Source organism: Amblyomma americanum, chromosome 11 (genome assembly GCF_052857255.1).
Source record: "Amblyomma americanum isolate KBUSLIRL-KWMA chromosome 11, ASM5285725v1, whole genome shotgun sequence".
NCBI classification, from domain to species: domain Eukaryota; kingdom Metazoa; phylum Arthropoda; class Arachnida; order Ixodida; family Ixodidae; genus Amblyomma; species Amblyomma americanum.
In genome coordinates, this window is record NC_135507.1 from 98269710 (window position 1) to 98287929 (window position 18220).

The 18220-nt window shown below is 46.3% G+C and overlaps 1 protein-coding gene across 1 annotated transcript; it reads left to right on the forward strand.

The window, feature by feature from the left end:
• Positions 1-15246: 15246 nt before the first annotated feature.
• Positions 15247-17302, forward strand: LOC144110608 (uncharacterized). The gene is made up of 2 exons (XM_077643628.1): positions 15247-15533; positions 16404-17302. The coding sequence occupies exons 1-2, from the start codon at positions 15478-15480 to the stop codon at positions 16723-16725; spliced, it is 378 nt and encodes a 125-aa protein (XP_077499754.1). The 5' UTR covers positions 15247-15477; the 3' UTR covers positions 16726-17302.
• Positions 17303-18220: the final 918 nt, after the last annotated feature.

The following is an 18220-nucleotide window of genomic DNA, read 5'->3' on the forward strand; positions in this document are numbered from 1 at the left end:
GCACCTGGGATTATTGGCCGGTTTGAGTGTAGGCCGTGATGCAATAGCACTCACAAATTCCTTGTCCGTTAGACCTACGTACTCGACTCCGTTTGGTCTCCCAGATACGATACAGTTCTCCCGCTTCACTCACGTTGTGAGCCCGCAACGCATGCGGCGCCGTCTTTTATGATAAAGAGCTTTTGGAGGAATACCAGCCGCTCAAGCATCCTCCCAGCATTAGAGGAAGGCACCTCTCCACCTTCTTCCATTGCACCAGCGATAACAAGTAAACCGGATATTGATTCTGTGTTGGGATTTGGGATTGATTGGTCGTTCGCGACGAGAACAGTGGTGGCGTTAGACCGGAGTGAACACCAGCCAATGGTTTGGTGGTCTTTTGCTATATGCAAATACACCAGCACTCGCAAGCGTTACCAAGCATCTCGGTTCTCTAAGCAAGTCTCCTGCTTAAGTCTTAAGTAACTGAGCTCTGGTCGTCCAACAAGCCAATGCGCTTTTAGAACGGACTGCAATCTTCCACTTTCTCGGCCATCCACATCTCCTAAGAAGGAACACGTGATTTAAGCAGTGTCTATACAGAAACGCAACAAGTGAAGAAGCGCCTGGAGTTACAGGTGCGACACAGAGGCGCACTACTAGTGTCGCAGCGCATTAAAGCGAATCGGCGAACAGCGTGTTCATATCTTCGTACATGTGCCTTATTTTGTCATCGTATCTCATAAGTGATGTAAAGGACAAGAAATGCGTTTTTAATCAGTGAACAAAGCTTCATTATGGTAACAGGGGCAGTGCCCGCTACGCGAACTGGCTGCAACACGCTTCTTACGAAGCCATGTAAACGCTGCTACATAACGCCGAATGGCAGGTGGTGGTGTTTTTGAAATGCAATGGTTATTTCACTCTTCCTCCTTTGAGACGGCTATGAGGCTGTCTTGCTCATTGTGCCACCTCTCTTCGTTCTGTTCTTTTTCCTTAAAGACACAGTTTCAATAGACACGCAGTGACCCACTCGGTCATGCAGCCTTTCCGGTGCGAGTACTGCGGGAAAAGCTTCATTCAGTGACAGCAACTCGTCAACCACAAGATGGTCCACGCAATGAAGAAGCCGTACAAGTGCGCAGACTGCAGAGGCTTTTTCAATATTGCCTTCACCCTCGAGCGTCAATGCACCGATCAGCACACTTTCATTGCCACGTCTAGGTCATTCGTTTGTCCTCACTGCGGAAAGAGCTTTTCCCGGAAGGACAACCTTAAGAGACACGTGAAAACGCACACGGAAGTAAGGCCCCAGGCCGCAATGTATGTCACTCCGGTACCGATTCCCGCACCGCAGTCGATCGAAGAAGTTCAAGAGCTGGAGGTGCAGCCTCCGGTAACCTTTGCACAGTACGCACTGGGACTCATGAGTGGTACCACCGGGGGGAAAAAAGGAAACCAAACGCAGCAATCAGTAATGATGACGCTGGTGCATGGGCATCCAGAGAAAATACAGTGCGGACGTATGTATGCTGGTTGCAAAACTGACATGAACAAAATAAAATTAAAGACAAAGGGCGGAATGAAGATCTGGTATTTTCGTTGTTTTTACGGGAAGAAATTCTACGCGACTTAAAAGCATGTCGAGGCGCGGCGGCGTTAGCGCACTGTTCCGCCTGTTGGACCACACTTCCGGGTATCTCAAGAAATGAACCACATGGAACCACTTCTCACTTCGGCTGTGGCAGCCTTTGCGGGCGAGCGAGTTAGCCGGAATTTTAGTCGTTCTATCAGTATGCCTCGATTGCCAAAGTCTTGCACGGCGCACATTTGCACGCATATGATGCTTGTGGTTCTGGGCGACTAATTCGTAAAACGCCGGTGCGGTGTAAAATATTACTGATGTGCGCCACATTGCAAACTGAGCTCAACGATACGACTTGCTTAGTTCGCAGGTATGGGCCTCAATTTCCACAGGAGACAAGAGCTCTGCGGGGCAAACTGTCTAATTTATCTTTCACTGAGTAGCGTTGTCGCGTGAGAATATCTGTAGTCAAGCGGAACCCATGAGTTGCTTTAGACAGCATGCATAACGTACGTTGGAGCAGCGGGTACTTTAGCATTTTGTGGAGGAGCCTGGCTAATCTAAATGCTCGCGCGAGCTATCTACTGACGTAGATAGCCTTCGGCGACTCAAGTGAAGACCGGTCCCGTGCGGCTAACGGGTTGAAAAATCAATGTTTCACTGGAACTTGTCGAGAAACAGGCTAGCGCACTGAGGAGGCCTCACTGCGCTTACCTCGACTACAGGGATATGCCATTAGATGGCACTGGCGAATATTTCGGCATTTTTTTCCTTATCTCTACATTTTTGCTAACTCCTGTACGTTAGATGTTAGGTTTACGCATGACAAAAGAAAAATATGCCTTTTCAGTCGACTTTTTTATTTTAAACAAGTGTACATTTTAAAACTATGCTACACAGAATGACGGTCGTCAATCGCCTATTTGGGTAGGTGTGCTTTAAGGGGAAGGTTTCGCTGGCGCTGACTCGGAAAAAATTCTGTTACCGCCTTGTATTGTATACCCCCTTGGACATTGCAGGTACATGTGAATAAATAATTATGCACAGATATACATTCTCGAATAAACAACTGCCCATACAGCCGTGTTTCGTGCGCTTTATTTTTTCCTGCCATCAGGACAGTTTGAAATCCACGTGATGGCTTCCGTGCACTGCACCCTATACAGAGCGCAAGGGTCCCAGTCGGGAGAAGACCAACTTGTTGATAGAGATCCTGTTCCTCTAAATTCTTGATGTTATGTTCGCTCTTATCTTGCGGTTTTCATGTTCGTAAATTCATGCTCGATGTTATTTTCGTTTTTTGCGTTACTTTCTTGGAAAATTCATCCTTGACGCTGTTGTTGCTTATAAATACTCTCATTCACGTTATATGTTGTCTTGCCGATTCTTTCGCGAACAGATGTTTGTTGTTGCGTTCGCGCGTAGTTTAGTTCTACAGGAGTCATTGATCGCATTCTCCTGCTTGCGATTACAGACGCTCCAGATTCTGATGTAATCAAATGATGGAGACAAATCACCGGTGTTCTGTTTGATAATTGTTTATTTGGTTATATCAAGTTCCAGCATGAGCTCTGAATTGTTTAGGGTTGTTGAAGGATATACATACTTTTGCACTGCTTCTTGTCTCCGATCTCATTATAGAATCTGCTGTTGAAATTATTGGTTCTTACTGTGTTTTGGGTCTGTCTGCGCAAAAATTGCTAATAGGTGCTTCGCCGTGAAATTTTGCTGCGCTGCGTGCCGCATACCCTGGTGTGGTCAGGCCTTATTTTCAATACTGTTTATTCTGTGTCGCCATGAACATTTATTGCAGTTTAATTCTGCCTTCGATGTTGATATCTGTCCAGTAGCACTCCTAAGGCTAAAAGTACGTGTCTATAAATAAGAAAAGTTAGCTTAGTGTCGCAGCCATTATGCATATTTAATTACTTATTTCTTTATTCAAACTTAAAACTGTAAAGGGTTTGCAGACTTCAAGCAGACGAATAGAATGTGCTCAGCAATGTAACCTCCCAGAATTATTAACGAAAGTTGTATATACTTTATATTTTCGCACCATTTTTCTGTCAACTGTGCAAACTTCTCTGCAGTATTTCTAACATAGTTACAGAGTGACCTAAATTAAAATATAAAAGCAGGAAGCAGCTGGATGTTGCTTCCAATGTGTTTCCTTGCAGCTGTAAAGAAATGTTTTCGAAAGCAGATATCCTTAAGTCGGCTATTGGAAATAAACTAATGGCAGGTGCAGCAGCCACCGAAATTTCATGTCGCGCAGAACAGTTTTTCCTGCTAGTTTAAAATGCTGTGCTTCCATCAAATAAGCAACCTTAAGGTGGTCAGCGTTCCGCTTTTGAGGAGCAGAATTTTTATAAAAATATTTATTAGCACAGGCATGTCTTATGAGTGCGGTAGAGGTAAGCCGACTGCTGAGAATTTAAATCTGTGGCGAAACACTTCCTCGCACATTTTAGCAATTATAACTGTTCGACCAAATCCCAGCGACAAACATTGGATGGACGAAGGCTCTCTTTTACCCAAGTCATTCAAGAATCCTAAAATCTCAGAATTTCTTGTTCAATAAACATAGCTCGGCACACTGTCAATAACATAAAATCCACCTAGAGGCATTTAAATTACTTTTTATGTCCAAATTAGGATGAGCATAAGGTTGGAAGAAAAAGAAACATAAGGGAACATTTTACATTCTTGTTTTTGGGAGGTTAGTCGAGATAAATAAGTGAACATGCCGGAGAGAGTGACAACGGAATTGCGCTGCTCGGCTGTTTAAATCCCAGCTCGTGCTTGTAGCGGCCACCAAAAGAGAAAAAAGTGGTTTTACCTTTAACATACAATCAGTACTAATATATTTCCTAGATTTTTCGCTCATGGTTCTCATCTCCATACAAACACAGAAAATCACGGTCTCCCCTTTCCTCCTTATCCTCCGGCGATGATGCCACTTTTCAGCTGAATTGCACCACTTAGCGGAGGGTTGAGAGTACTTTTCCGAGCAGACCCGTGGCATAGATGCGAGATTCCTTCATCGGGTCCGCAGGTAATTTTCACCATAATCTGATTTCCACCATACCATGCTCATATTCTGGGGGGATGTCGTAGTCGTTGTCCGACGGGCGCCTGAACCACGTTGCGCCTTATTCCCCGTCCTCATACATGGGCTCCGGTGACGACGCCGGCGGGTCCAAGTTGATGGACAGAAGAATGAATTTCTGATCAGAATAGTATGCAGATGCGTAGCTTACTTCGTGCGCTGTGAGTGGCATCTTATATTGAACGCCAACTCATTTCTTGTGCCTCGCGAAGTGGTGATTTCATCGACGGCAGAGGAATTTATATCGGCACGCGTCGCGCCGATGAACACTGGCATTTAACTAGCGTATTGAATGAGGTCTCCTTCCTCGCCTTTCTCTACCCCTGCCTTGTGATGACCACGTCAAGTCAGGCAGGGCAGAGGCATCTCGTCCAGTGTCTGCGACGGGGGGGGGGGGGGGGGGGGGGGGGGGAGGGGGGGAGGCGACAGACCCTCTCTACTTTAGCTTAAAACCTTTACAAAACCCTTTATGGAATCTTTGAGATGTAAGAATATTTTCGCAATTTTTCATTTTCGGGGGAGCCAAGGTGTATCAAGGGACACGTTTACAATACGCAATACATCAGAGGTAAAGACTTGATCAAGTGACTGCAACATACCGATACTGACCCCGTAGCATTCAGGAGCTGCAGGTTTGAGACCAGAAGCAATGGAAAATAAATCATAGGGTGTAACTGCAATGTCGTCTGCGCGCGGTGGGCGTATGACGAACGGAACCACCAACCGCGCTTGAAAGCGCAGAGAAGGACCTTGCGCTACCTGGTCAAGTAGATGTTTTGCTTCCTGGGGTGGTAACACCACTGACTCTGTAACATGAAAGGACGGCGAATTATGGTTGCATGCCATGAAATCCTGCAAAGATTTGCAATTATTTTTGGCTTGATTGATAACCGTTCTAATTCGCATTGCACTGCTCCTTAGCCTTAGCAACGGTCTTTTAAATGAAGCCAAAATAATTTGTAATTTATCCAATTCGGCGGACAGTGGTAACGAAAGAGGTTCTTCAAGGCAGATTTTCTGAGTCGATATGCTCTCTCAAACTTATCATTCCACTACAGGTAGGGCTGGTTGTGTATGACCGTAGATCGAACCATGAACACGGAACGCTCAGAGGAACCTAACGCGCAACAGATAACTTGTTGAGCGCGATGCAAGTTATCAGATGATGCACGGGAGTAGAATGCACAAGTTTTTTGAAAAGTGTGTGGTTGACGAATTTTCGGGGAGAAGCTGTCGCCCTAAGGGCACATGCTACAGTGTTGAAAGTAATCGGAAAGTGTTCACTGGAAGTTCCACATTCCACTTTTGAACGCGGTGAAAACTGCACCGCGTTCGCTGGAAATGTTCCAGACCGAGAGTCAGAACGCACGCAAGTACCTGCACGTTCCTTGCTGACATCCTGAACGAAGGAAAGGGAGCAGCGAAAAAGCGTGCAACTACACAAGGAGAAAGGACAAGACACAAGCGCTGCTTGTGTCTTGCAACCGCACAAGCTTCTTGTGTGGTTGCATGGTTTTGCGCTGCTCCTTTTCCTTGGTTCAAAATACACCAGCTAGCCCAAAAAGAAGTTTTACTGCCGACATCCATGACGAAAAAAGCTGCCCCCATGCATCTGTACGGAAAAACCAAATCACATGACGAGAATTGAAATTGGCAGCTAACGCCAATAAACTGTACTGTGGACACTTATGGAAAGTAGATATTAGCAACGGTATGGGGAGCACACTGTGGAATTGCGATATCAACAGCCAAAAATTTGCGATCAGGTCTTAGAATTTGGTTTGGGACATGCGCAACGTGAAATATTTTAGAAGAAATTAATTTTAACAAGCCACCATTCCTCCGACTATTGCAATCGGCTCGGCAAACCCGGAAATATTTCAGACAGATTGACATATTGGGAGTAAGCCAAGTTTCTTGAATTAAAATTATCTCTGGGCCGAATTGTGAGACAGTGTTCTGTAAATCGTGAAAAGATGACTAAAACGCAAATGCACTGCAGTACTTTTAACACCGCCATGATTTTTAGAGTCTGTGACAGCCTCTTTTAAAACAACTGTTTTATGCGGACTACTGGGGGACCTCTCTTGCGGTTGTTGTTCGTGAGGGCAGAGTTTGACGGACAGGAAGGAGCTCGACGCTTCTGGGAGGGATTCGCCGTCTCAAAATTCGCAGTGCATACGGTAGAGAGGTTGGTATACCCGGCACCATGTATAGGCACAAAGGAGGACGCAGCTGGAATGGGAGTCAGGGGAGAGACAACTGAGATGCTGTGGAAAGGACAAGCTGATGGAGCGGGAAGACGAACCGATGAAGGAGCAAACTGACTGGAGACAACCTGGGAGAGAGCTTCACTGACGGTAGACATCATATGATCCAATACGACTGCAAGCACCTTCTCGACAGCTCAGACCGCAGAATTAGTCAGCAACGCCTCTACCTCAGACCCAGATGGCCTCTGAAGTCCCGCATAAGAATGCCTTTTAGGGTCAAATTGTTCACAGGCATCACCTGTAGAGCACCTTCTCTGCTGGATGATGTCCAGAACATTCGGTTCATAACAACGTTTAGGGCACCCAGCCTTATAAGCCGGATGAACGCTGCCGAAGAGTCCGCCACTGGGCCCCTCAGTTGAGCAAATGTCTGCGGAATTGTTGTCCCCGCATAGTCGGCAACGCGTCGCAGATTTGCAAGCTTTGGTGTTTGCAAAGCGCCGACAATTTCGGCAATTCAAGGGACGACGTGCTAGCGGGTCGACGCGGTACACTATAGGCCAAACCTTAAGCTCAGGGAGGCACAATGATCCTGCTATATTCGCAATCATGCACGATGTCGGCACACCTGAGCCATTAACATCTCTGGTACAGCGGTATACAGATAACACGCATATAACAGCGTCCTGAAAGTCCTCAAGTAATTTCGTAAGACAGGCCGATGAGTCCACGCCGCGGATGATACCTTTGGAAGATGCGAGTAACCCCGTTATAAAGGCATTGACTGTAAACGGCGCGAAGGATGTGCAATGCAGGAACACCAACACACACTGCACACCCAAGGATCGACACAGAATGCCCCTGCGGGTGAAAGGGCTCGCCTCACAAATTTTAGAGTTTTTCAGTTTTAGAGTTCTTTCTCCAATGGGTACAAGCGCCCCTGGAACGTCAATGGCGGAGCAGAGAGCCGGACCTCCACGCGGGGAGGCTAAAGACATTGCTGTAGGACTAAGGGTAGATTAAGATTAACTATCGTTTAAACAATAAAAGAAAAACACATCTAGCCGAAACGCCATCACGTGGATCGGCCTCACCGTAGAAGACCGCAGAGGCGCTCCAGAGGAGTCAAGATCGAAGACAAGAACAGTGGCAGGAGCCGGCAGGCACGGCACACAGCTCATCACAGCCTGCACTCACTCGCTGGATTGAAATTTTGGTTTAATTTTCCAAGATAGGACCGCTTCTTCTGTCCTCTTCTTCGTTTGATTCTCCCTCTGTTCTTGCAATGAGCGTTTTTCAGCGGTATCCCGATAATTTGGGAAATCCAAACATTCAGCCATCTTCTTCCCGTAGATCACTTTCTGTAGGCTTTCTGTAGTCTTTCGGCAAAATTGATATGGGCAGATAAATGTTAAACATTTGAGCAAAGATACTGCTCTAATTATAGATTTAGTTACAGTGCACCTTACAGTGCTGAGGCATGATAGCAGCGGTCGAGATTTTCATTATGTAGTAAAAAACGTAATGTAATAACACAATTAAACTGCTTATTCCTTGAATGTTTTAAATGAAAATGGGAAAACACGACTGCGAAAAATTGGAAACTACAGATATGTTAAATCACCTCGATCATCTGTTCCTCTTTTGTTATTATACGTGCGCACTTTTAGTAGTAACATGACACAGACAATATTGCAAAGTATAAATACAAGAATGAGGCCGTGGCGGCCACGATTGAGCGCCCTCTGTCGCGCTTCGTGCGCCTGTGATGATTGGCCATTGAGAGTGCAGGCTGGGATAGAAGAGCAGTCACATATTCCTTGTCCGTTATCTCTACGTACTCGAGTCCGTTTGGCATCCAAGGTTGGAAATAGTTCAACCGCTTCACCCACGACGTTCCCCGGCGATACATGCGGTGTCCTGTTCTCTAAACAGGATGATTTGGAAGCGCACCGGCTGCGCGAGCATCCGGTGAGGCTGCTACGAAGACACAGCTGCGCCTTCTGCCCTTTCTCCGCCGGTCACAAGTAAGCCGAAGTTTGAATCTGCCTTCGCGCTTTGCTATTGGTTTTTGGTACAGGACACGAACAGTCGTAGCGTTAGAGTGAAGCCAACATCAACCAATGTTTGGCGCTCTTTGTCACAGACAACATAAAATTACGACCGCAGTACCAAGCGTTTTCAAGCATATGACTTCTCACAGTAAGAGGGGGAGTCCGATAATTTGTGTTTTGTTCGATCAAGACTAAAATGCGCTGTTAAATCAGGTTGCATGTCATCGCATTCCACGGCGAAGCTGTCGTACCTTTCCTCTTCCTTCAGAAGGATCGAGTGATTGAAGCAGCTTTTTTTACTTATGCGACTGTTCATGTCGTTACGGAGACGCATCGCCCAACAATATTGGAGAGATCCGACAAGAAACCGGAAATCTTAGTCAGAAACGCAAGCGGTGAAGAAGCGGCCTGGTGCTACATAGAGGGGAGCCACTAGCGTTGTTGCGCATGAAGCAAACGAGCTAATAGTGATCATATGTTTGCGTTCTTTGTCGCTACGAAGTCTAGTGCTTGGTAATGAACATGGGTGTGCGATATATATGGGAGCTTTCTAAGCATCTACCAAATGTTGTCATTTTATCTATTATGCACTGCAAAAGACGAGAAATGAGGTGTGAGAGCTGATTAAAGAGTCATTATGCTGCCTAATAGCAGTGGCCGCTGTGCCAACTGGCAGCAATATGCTTCGTTCTCTGCCATGTAAACGGTGCTACTCCCGCATGCGGCATTTTTGTGACGCAATGCATATTTCATTCTTCCTTTTCTGTGCCGGGTAAGATTCTGTCGTGGTCAGCGGGCCACCTCTCCTCATTTTGTTCTTTTCCCTCACATATCCTGTTTCCACAGGCACGCACTGACCCACACTGTTTTTTTCTCTCCCAGAGGGAATTTCAACCAGCACACACTGATCCACACGGGAAAACGGCCTTTACCCTGCGACATATGCAAAAAGTGCTTCAGATGGCGTCATCATGTGGACAACCACAAGCTGGTCTGCTCGGGGAGAAACCCTACGAATGCGGCGTCTGCGGGGCTCGCTTCAGCCGAGATTCCAACCGGAAGCATCACAGCGAAACGGAGCAATCTGCTGGTGGCAGGTCTTCGTCATTTGTTTGTTCTTTCTGCAGAGAGGGCTTTTCCCGGAAGGACATCCTTGATAGACACCTAAAGGCACATCTGGAGGAGAGACGCCGCACCATAATTCATGCTGCTCCGGAACAGGTTCCCCAAACATAGCCAAGCGAAGAAGAACGAAACAGGAAAGTGCAGCCGCCGAGAGCCCCTGCTCAGGGCGCACCGCGATATGGGCTTATGTACCATCCACATTCATTGACTCCATGCACTTGCGGTTCCTCCGCGGTTCGAGTAAAAAATACGAACTCTAATGCAACGACCGACCAGCAACAAAGACGGAGTCGTCTTGGGTCCCCCCAAAAAAGGCAGTGGAGAATTGCCTTGGTTTAAAGCCAGCATGAATGATATAAATAAAACCACAACAACGTGAAGCCCTGCTATTTTCTACTCTGTACAGGGAGGAATTTTAGACGAGTACAAATGCATGCCGAAACCCTGCGCAGTTGGAGCACTTTTTGACCTTTATGTCTGACATATGTACAGGCTGAGGAAAGATGGCTAGATCACAGAAATTGTGCCAGATATCCTGGAAAGCACATTCTGGCGGGGCGTGCATATTTTTTAGGGACACGCACAGTGCACCCTCCCTAATAGGGTGGCCTGTTGTTACGCGTATTTCATTAAGGTGCGGCTTTTACAAGAATTGAGCCACAATGAAACGCTTCTCACGAGCGTGTAAACGTGCTCCAGGCGCTTTGTTAGTATATCTCATTTAAAAATCTTTAGCTCCGGACACCGTTGCACGCATATCCTTGTGACTATACGCGACTAATCTGTGGAATGCAGGTGTGGCGTAACGTATTCGCTCTGTGGTCAACTTTCGAGATAGCTGAACGGCACCACTCAATTAGTTCGCAGGTAGAGGCCTAAGTTTTGACAGGAGGCAGCATATCTGCACAACAAACTATCTTTCTCTGAATAGCATTGTCACTTCGGAATAACTAGTCAGGCGGAGGCCACTGGTTGCTTTTGATAGAATGCAGAAGCTACGCCCAAAGAGGTGATACTTTAGCAGCTGGCGTTTCAGGCTGACTAATGAAACAGGTCGCGCGCGCTATCTGGTCACTTAGTCGGCGGCTGCTGAAGTTAAGACTGGTCCCCGCCGCCTTATTTGCGAAAAAAATTACTGTCTGACGGGAATGCGTCAGCGAACACGCCATCACAATAAGAATGGTTCACTGCTCTTACATAGCCTACTAATAGGCGTCGTCAAATAGCGGTGACCAATAGTTTTGGGATTGTTTCTATGTGCCAACACTTTTGCTGACTCATGTACAAGAGAGGTGACAAACGCATGACTGAAGAAACATTTGACTGTTCTGCCGAGTTTCTTTTTTCATTGAGAAATGTATCTTTGATACCTGCTTCAGAGAACGAGTGTTGTCGGCGGCCTATTTAGGTAGTTGCGCTTTCAAAGGAAGCTATAACTGGCTCAAATACTCGGAAATATTTTTGTTACACCTATCTACTGCATTACCTCAGGGGCCAGTGCATGTACATAAATAAATTCCGATGCGGGGTTCAGTCCCAAGGCTACCTTGCTGACACGCTCAGCCGTAAGCTCTCTATAATAAACTGAGGAGTTGTTGTTGCGTCAAAAGCCATGGCACTTACACAGTGGGCGACTGAGCAGATTCGTTTTTATAGCTATTACTTGTCTTCTTCGTGTTCTGACTGGGATCGCATTCTCTGACGCCGATCTAGCCCATTACCATACCTCCCCGCCTAAAAAGGAGCCTTCTTGGCGAATTAAGGCGCGGGAAGAACGTGCGGGTCAGTGTACAGTTTCAGGCGCTCAGCATCGCCAGGTTCGCGGCCGCGGCGACGAGGCTCCGAAGAAGACGCGGTGGGTTGATTTTGGAGGTTTGTTGAATAACACAGTAAAGGCCGTTGTAACGGGAAAGCAGCTTCGTTGATAAACTAGGATTGGTAGAGAAGACCCAGAAACAAAGGGGAGAGTAATGTGGATATGTTGGGGCAGAGTCGTTTGATTTTATAACCCTTGTCCTCCTCGGTGTTCAGTTTCAAGGTTTCCAACTGTAACACTCAGCCATACGCTCTCGTTATCCCTCTGAGGCGTTGCTCAATTTTCTACTTGTCTCCGTCGTCTTAAAAGTGGGATGGCGTTCTGCACCATTCTGGTCCATTACAAAATAATTGCCCACACAAATACGGGCTTGCATTAGCAACTGCTCAGGTAACCGAATTTCATGACGTTTTTGCGTGCCTACAGGAAAGCTTGGAAATTCACGGGAAGGCGCCTGAGCACTAGACCCCAGACTGCACAAGGCTCTTGCAGTCCGAAGAAAACTGACTTGCCGATGAAGTTCCTATTGCTCGTAAATAGTTATGTTTAAAGTTCTCTTGCACTTTTCATGTTCGAAAAGTTCGAAAATTAATTCCTGGTGAAATTTTCGTTCCTAGTGGCATGGCGATGCCACGTTCTGCTTTGTAATAGGGTTACTCTGTTCGGAATTTGGTATTGGACAGTTATTGCTCAAGGATACATTCTTTGGCATTATATGATCTCTTGCTCTCTTGCACAGGAAATGGTGTTATCGTTGCTTTTGGACGTAAAAAGAGTTCTTTAGGAGTCATTATCGCATTGTTGTGATTGCCGTCACGGACGCTCCAGATTCTGGTCTAACAAATTGATGGAGGGCAATGACCGCTGTTCAAATTGTCAACTCTTTTGTTTGTTTTGACTAGTGGCAGCATGTATTTTCATTTTTTAGCCTTGTCCAATAAAATTCCTATCAGTACTGCTTCTTGTCTTTGTTGAGAATGTCAAACCAGTTCAGATTTTTTATTCTTAAAATGTCTTTGGTCTGCCTCCGCAAATATAGCCATTAGGTGTACTTCGCTGTGAAATTTCGCTGTGATGCATGCCGCATGCCTTTGTGTTGTTTGAGATTATTTTGAATCCTGCTTTTCTTTGTGGCCGTGATGCCTTACTGGAGTTTTGTCGGTGTTCGAGCTTCTGATTAAGACAGTAACAAGGATAAGGCTTTGATTATCATTAAATAAGAAAGCGGAGATCTGTGCCCTAGCCAAAGTAACCATTTTATTCTCCATTTTCTTATTAAAGCTGCCAGCGGCAAAAACGTTGCAGTGTGAAGGTAGAAGGATAGAATGTACTATACAATCTAATCAGACAGAGTTAATAATTTACAAATTCCTAGAAACTTCATATTTGCCCCAAATATTGCATCAACAGTGTCAATCTTTGTTAGTACTTCGACCATAATTAGACTGGCCTACATTAAAAGCAAAATAAGGCATTCGCTGAATGTTGATATAAATGTGTTTTGCCGCTGCTGTCACGAATTTTAGGCCGGGTATTAGAATGTTTTCCCGATTTATTTCACAACGTATTGAGAGGCGCTTCAGCCATCGAAATTTGACGTCGCGTACAACGCTTTCTCGGGCTATTCCAAGACCCCGTGCTTTTATAAAACATGTTACGTTAAAGCAGTGTTCTATCCGTCTTTTGAGACAGACAGAAATCTGCGGTAAAGGACCTCTATGCCCTCGTCAGTACTCATAACTGTTCGACCACCACGCGGAGACAGGCACTGCAGATACGAAGGCTATCATTCGTCCAAATGTCTCGATAAACTCCCAATTTCTTTGGACGCAGCGCAGATGACTGTCAAGAGCATAAATTCAACCAAGAGATATATCAACTACGTCTAAGGCCAAAATTAGCATAAATTTAATGTTGATGAAAAAATGCGGCGTTACACTTTACGTTCGTGTTTTCGGTAGGTTATGCAACACACAAAAGGACTGGCGGCTGAGAGTGACGACGGGATTCTTGTCTTCAGTTGTTCTTATCCCCAGCGTTTGCTTGCAGCGGCCACTAAAACTGATGCAATACCTTTCGATACAGAATGAGTACAAATATGCTACTTTGGTTTTTCGCTCCCGGTTCGATTTCCGAAACGAACAAAGAAATTCCAGTCTCTCCTTTGCCACACAACCTCCGGCGGTGACCCCACATTTCAGCACGATGACACCAATTCACAGAGAGATAACAGTATTTTATCGAGCGCACTCATGGTACTGATGCGACATTTCTTCATCGGGTTCGCAGGTGCTTTCCACCCGATACTCTGGGTGGATGTCGTAGTCGTTGTCCGACAGGTGGCTGGTTGGTTGGCCTCAATTAATCATGGCGCATATCCACTACGGGGAAGTGGCCAATTAAGACACCCGACAGGTGCCGAGAGGGCCGACAGGTGCCTCAGCCGCGTTGCATCTTATTCTTCGTCGCCTTCCATGGGTTCCACCGACGACGTCTGCGGGTCCAGGTTGATCTACAGTAGCGAGGATATGCGGAGTCGGCCGGGTATATATGGCCCAAGCGAAGAAAATCGGATGGTTGACAGACGTGAGCCATGGAGCTACAGGCGGCTGCACAGGTCTAGTAAAAGTGCATCGCGAGTGTACGAGGGGCGAAAGTAACGCATTAGCCGGCAAGGGGGCCGGACAAGCCACGGCTTCGGCGTAGGGACACAGCGCCACCAGAATGCGGTGTGGCGCGAAGGTGTCAGGTTAACTCTGCGGCGCAGTGGTGGAGGAAGGTGCAATAGCCCCCCCCCCTCCCCCTACCCCCGACAACGCCGCCAGCCGGAGGCAGAAGACTCGGTCGACATGACACTCGTGCTCTAGCCACCAGCGATGACGACGACAGGCGGCATTGCTTAGTCGTCCTCATCTTCATTTTACAATAATAATTTTTAAGCGGTATCCGGATAATTTCTTGCATCTAAGCAGCCAGCCATCTTGATCGCATATTTCACTTCCTAGAGTCCTTACAAAATTGATATCGGTAGATAAAAGATCAAACATTGTGCAAGCAGCAGTGCTTTTATTTCAGTTTGACATCCAGTCTGTCTTAATTGCAGCGCTCAGCTGTTAAAGCAAGGGACGCCATTTTCATGATGCAATAAATAACATGAAATGTGAAAACACAAAATTTTCGTGCCTTGAAAGAATTGTTAACTGAATATCGCAAACACGACAGTAAAAAATTGGAAACTACAGATATGATAAAACGCCTCGACAACCTACTGCTATTTCTTCTAATACACGTGCGCACTTTTGGTAGTAACATAATACAGAAAACGTAGCAGAGTATGAAAAAGAGGAAGGCGGCAGTGGCGACCACAGTGGTGCGCCTTCTTTCGGGCTTCGTACGCCGGTGGTGATGGGCCATTAAGAGTGCGGGCTGTGATTGAAGAGCACTCAAATATTCCTAGTCCGTTAGATCTTCTTACTCGATTTTGTTCCCTCTTCGAGAATGGAAAGAGTTCACTTGCTTCAGTCTCGGTGATCATCTGCGATTCGGGTGGTGGCCTCTTCACTGAAAAGGAAGAGGAGCGGCCGAGTGAACATCGGATGATGGTGCGAGGAATGTACAGCTGCTCCTTGTGCCCTTACTCCACCGATCACAGGTAAGCCGAGGTTTCACACTGCATTTGAGCTTTGCTATTGATTTTTCGTGTAGGATGCGAACAGTGGTAGCGCTAGAATGAAGCGAATATGAACCAATGTTTTGCGCTCCTTGGCAGACGTCTATCTATAAATACAGCCGCAGTACAAATCTTTTTCAGGAATTTCGCTAACCTAAGCAGGGGGATTAGTGTGATAACGTGGTCTTCTTTTCGCTCAAGAGGCAAATTCGTTGTTAAATCTGATTGGATGCCTTCGTGTTTTCCGACGAAGGTGTCATGCATAGCTTTTCTCGTTTTTCAAAAGGAACTAGTGATTGAAACAGCACTTTGAATTCCGCGACATTTCACGTCGTTACGGAGACGCATTGACCTGCATAAATGGGGAGATCCGACAAGAAACATTTCGTGAAGTAGCGCCCGTTTAATACCCAGAGGTGCACCACTAGCGTCGCTGCAGATAAAAGCGGATCGTCGAATACTGTGTTCCCTTCTTCGCACTCCCGGTCGCTGCGAAGTGCAATGGTCGGCAATAAAATTGAGCGGGCGACATAATTCGGCGGTTTCGAAGCATAAATGAATGTATCTTATTTTGCCATTTTATCTCATATATAATGTAAAATAAGCGAAATAGCTTTGTAAGCGCTGATCAAAGCTTCATGATGCTGCATCATGGCAGCGGTCTCTGCTCCAACTGGCTGCAGTACGCTTATTTCGCAGCCATATGTAAACGCTAATACATCTAGATGAACTGTCTTGTGTCGTGTTTGTGTCATGGAATGATTTTTTCCCTCTTCCTCTCCTGATTCGGCGATGAGGCTGTCTTGCTCAGCGTGTCAGTCCTCCTCCGTCTGTTTTTTTTTTCTCTCCCAGAGGCCATTTCAACCAGCACACACTGATCCACACGGGCAAGCGCCCTTTCCCGTGCGACGTATGCGGGAAAACCTTCATACGGCGACAGCATCTCGACAACCACAAGGTGGTCCACTCAGGGGAGAAACCCTTCGAGTGCGGCAACTGCGGGGCTCGCTTCAACCGAGATTCCAACCGGAAGCGTCACTGTAAAGAGCAGCACTCTACTGGTGGCAACGTTCCGCCATGCGTTTGTCCTCGCTGCAGAAAGAGCTTTTCCACGAAGGGGAACCTTAAAAGACACCTAAAGACGCATATTGAGGAGAGACGCCACACCACATGACATGCAGCTCCGGAACAAGTTCCGGAACCACAGTCAAGCGAAGAAATACGATAATGGGAACTGCAGCCTTATATGCCATCCATGGATATAGATTATATACCATCCAGAGTCAATAACGCCATGCACGTGCGCTTTCCCTTCGTGTCGGCTGAAAAATACGAACCAAAATACAACTCAGAGGACTACACTTGAAATCCACGGGATGGCGTCGGTGAAGTGGACTCCAGAGTGCGCCGGGCTTCTGTTGTCCGTAGAAGGCTGCCTTGTTGATAGAGTTCCCGTTGCTCGAAATTCATTCCCCTGAGTTCTCCGTTTTCCTGCTGTTTTCCTGTTCGGAAAATAATTCATGATGATGCTTTCATTCATCGTAGCTTGACTGGGTCATGTTTACTTTTGTAATAGCGTTACTCTGTTTGAAAATTGACGCTGGACAATTTTGCTCATTGACACTCTCCCGTTATATAATGTCTTGGTTTGTTCCTCGAGAACTGTTGGTTCTACCCGCTGCCGCTGCAGCCATAGTCGTGCCTACACTAATGTAAAAATCTCTTTTGTACCTGAAGGCAATTAAAGCACTAGCGGAGTATATGTTTATTAAATGCGTTTTAATCAATGCGTTTGACAGGTAGAGCAGAGCGGTGAGTCCAAAATCTATTATGCAGAAAACCAACGGAATTTTCATTGTTCTGCGAAGGAAACAGCAGTTTACAATATGTAGCGAGGTGCTGGAAGTGGTAAGCGAATACGTCTACTTAGGGCAAGTAGACACCGCCCTATCTGAATTACGATATGATTCACCAAACCGAAAAAACCGGCCTCATCCCATTTGTTGTGCCGGCTCATGCAATCGGAGACTGAAAACCTGTCCTCCATATTTTCGTCACTGATTCCACTGAGGATAACGGGGGTCTTCTTCGTATAAGGTGCCTGATCAGGTGACAGCTGAAAGTGGACTGGGGGCTGCTGGCTCGTCTCCGCCTTAGGCGTGTTCGATGTGATGCCCGTTGCACCTCTACCAACTTAAGAGTGCATTTATTAATTAGTCACGAGGACTGACACAAGCTGGACTAATTTACCACCAAGGCAAGACCGCCACCTAGAGGCAGCATGTTCAGCCCGGCGTCCGCGATCTAGCCACCAGCGATGACAACGAGAAGTGTAAGAGTGCTTAGTTGTCCTCGTATTCTTCTTACAATTAGAATTTTTAAGCGGTAAACCAATAGTTTGGGACGTCTAAACATCCAAGCATCTTGATCACGTAGATCACTTCCCTTAGTCATTACAAATGTGATGTTGGGAGAGGAGGTAAATGTTGAAAATGTCCTCAAAGACATTGATTTTAATTTAGTGTTAGTCACACTGTAACTTGGAGTGCTGAGGCGTTAAAGTAGCAGTTGAGGAGGCAATAGACAACGCCACATAAGAGGACACAAAGTGCTCATTCCTTAAAAGAATGTTTAACCTAAAATGGGGAAACACGACTGTGAAAGATTGG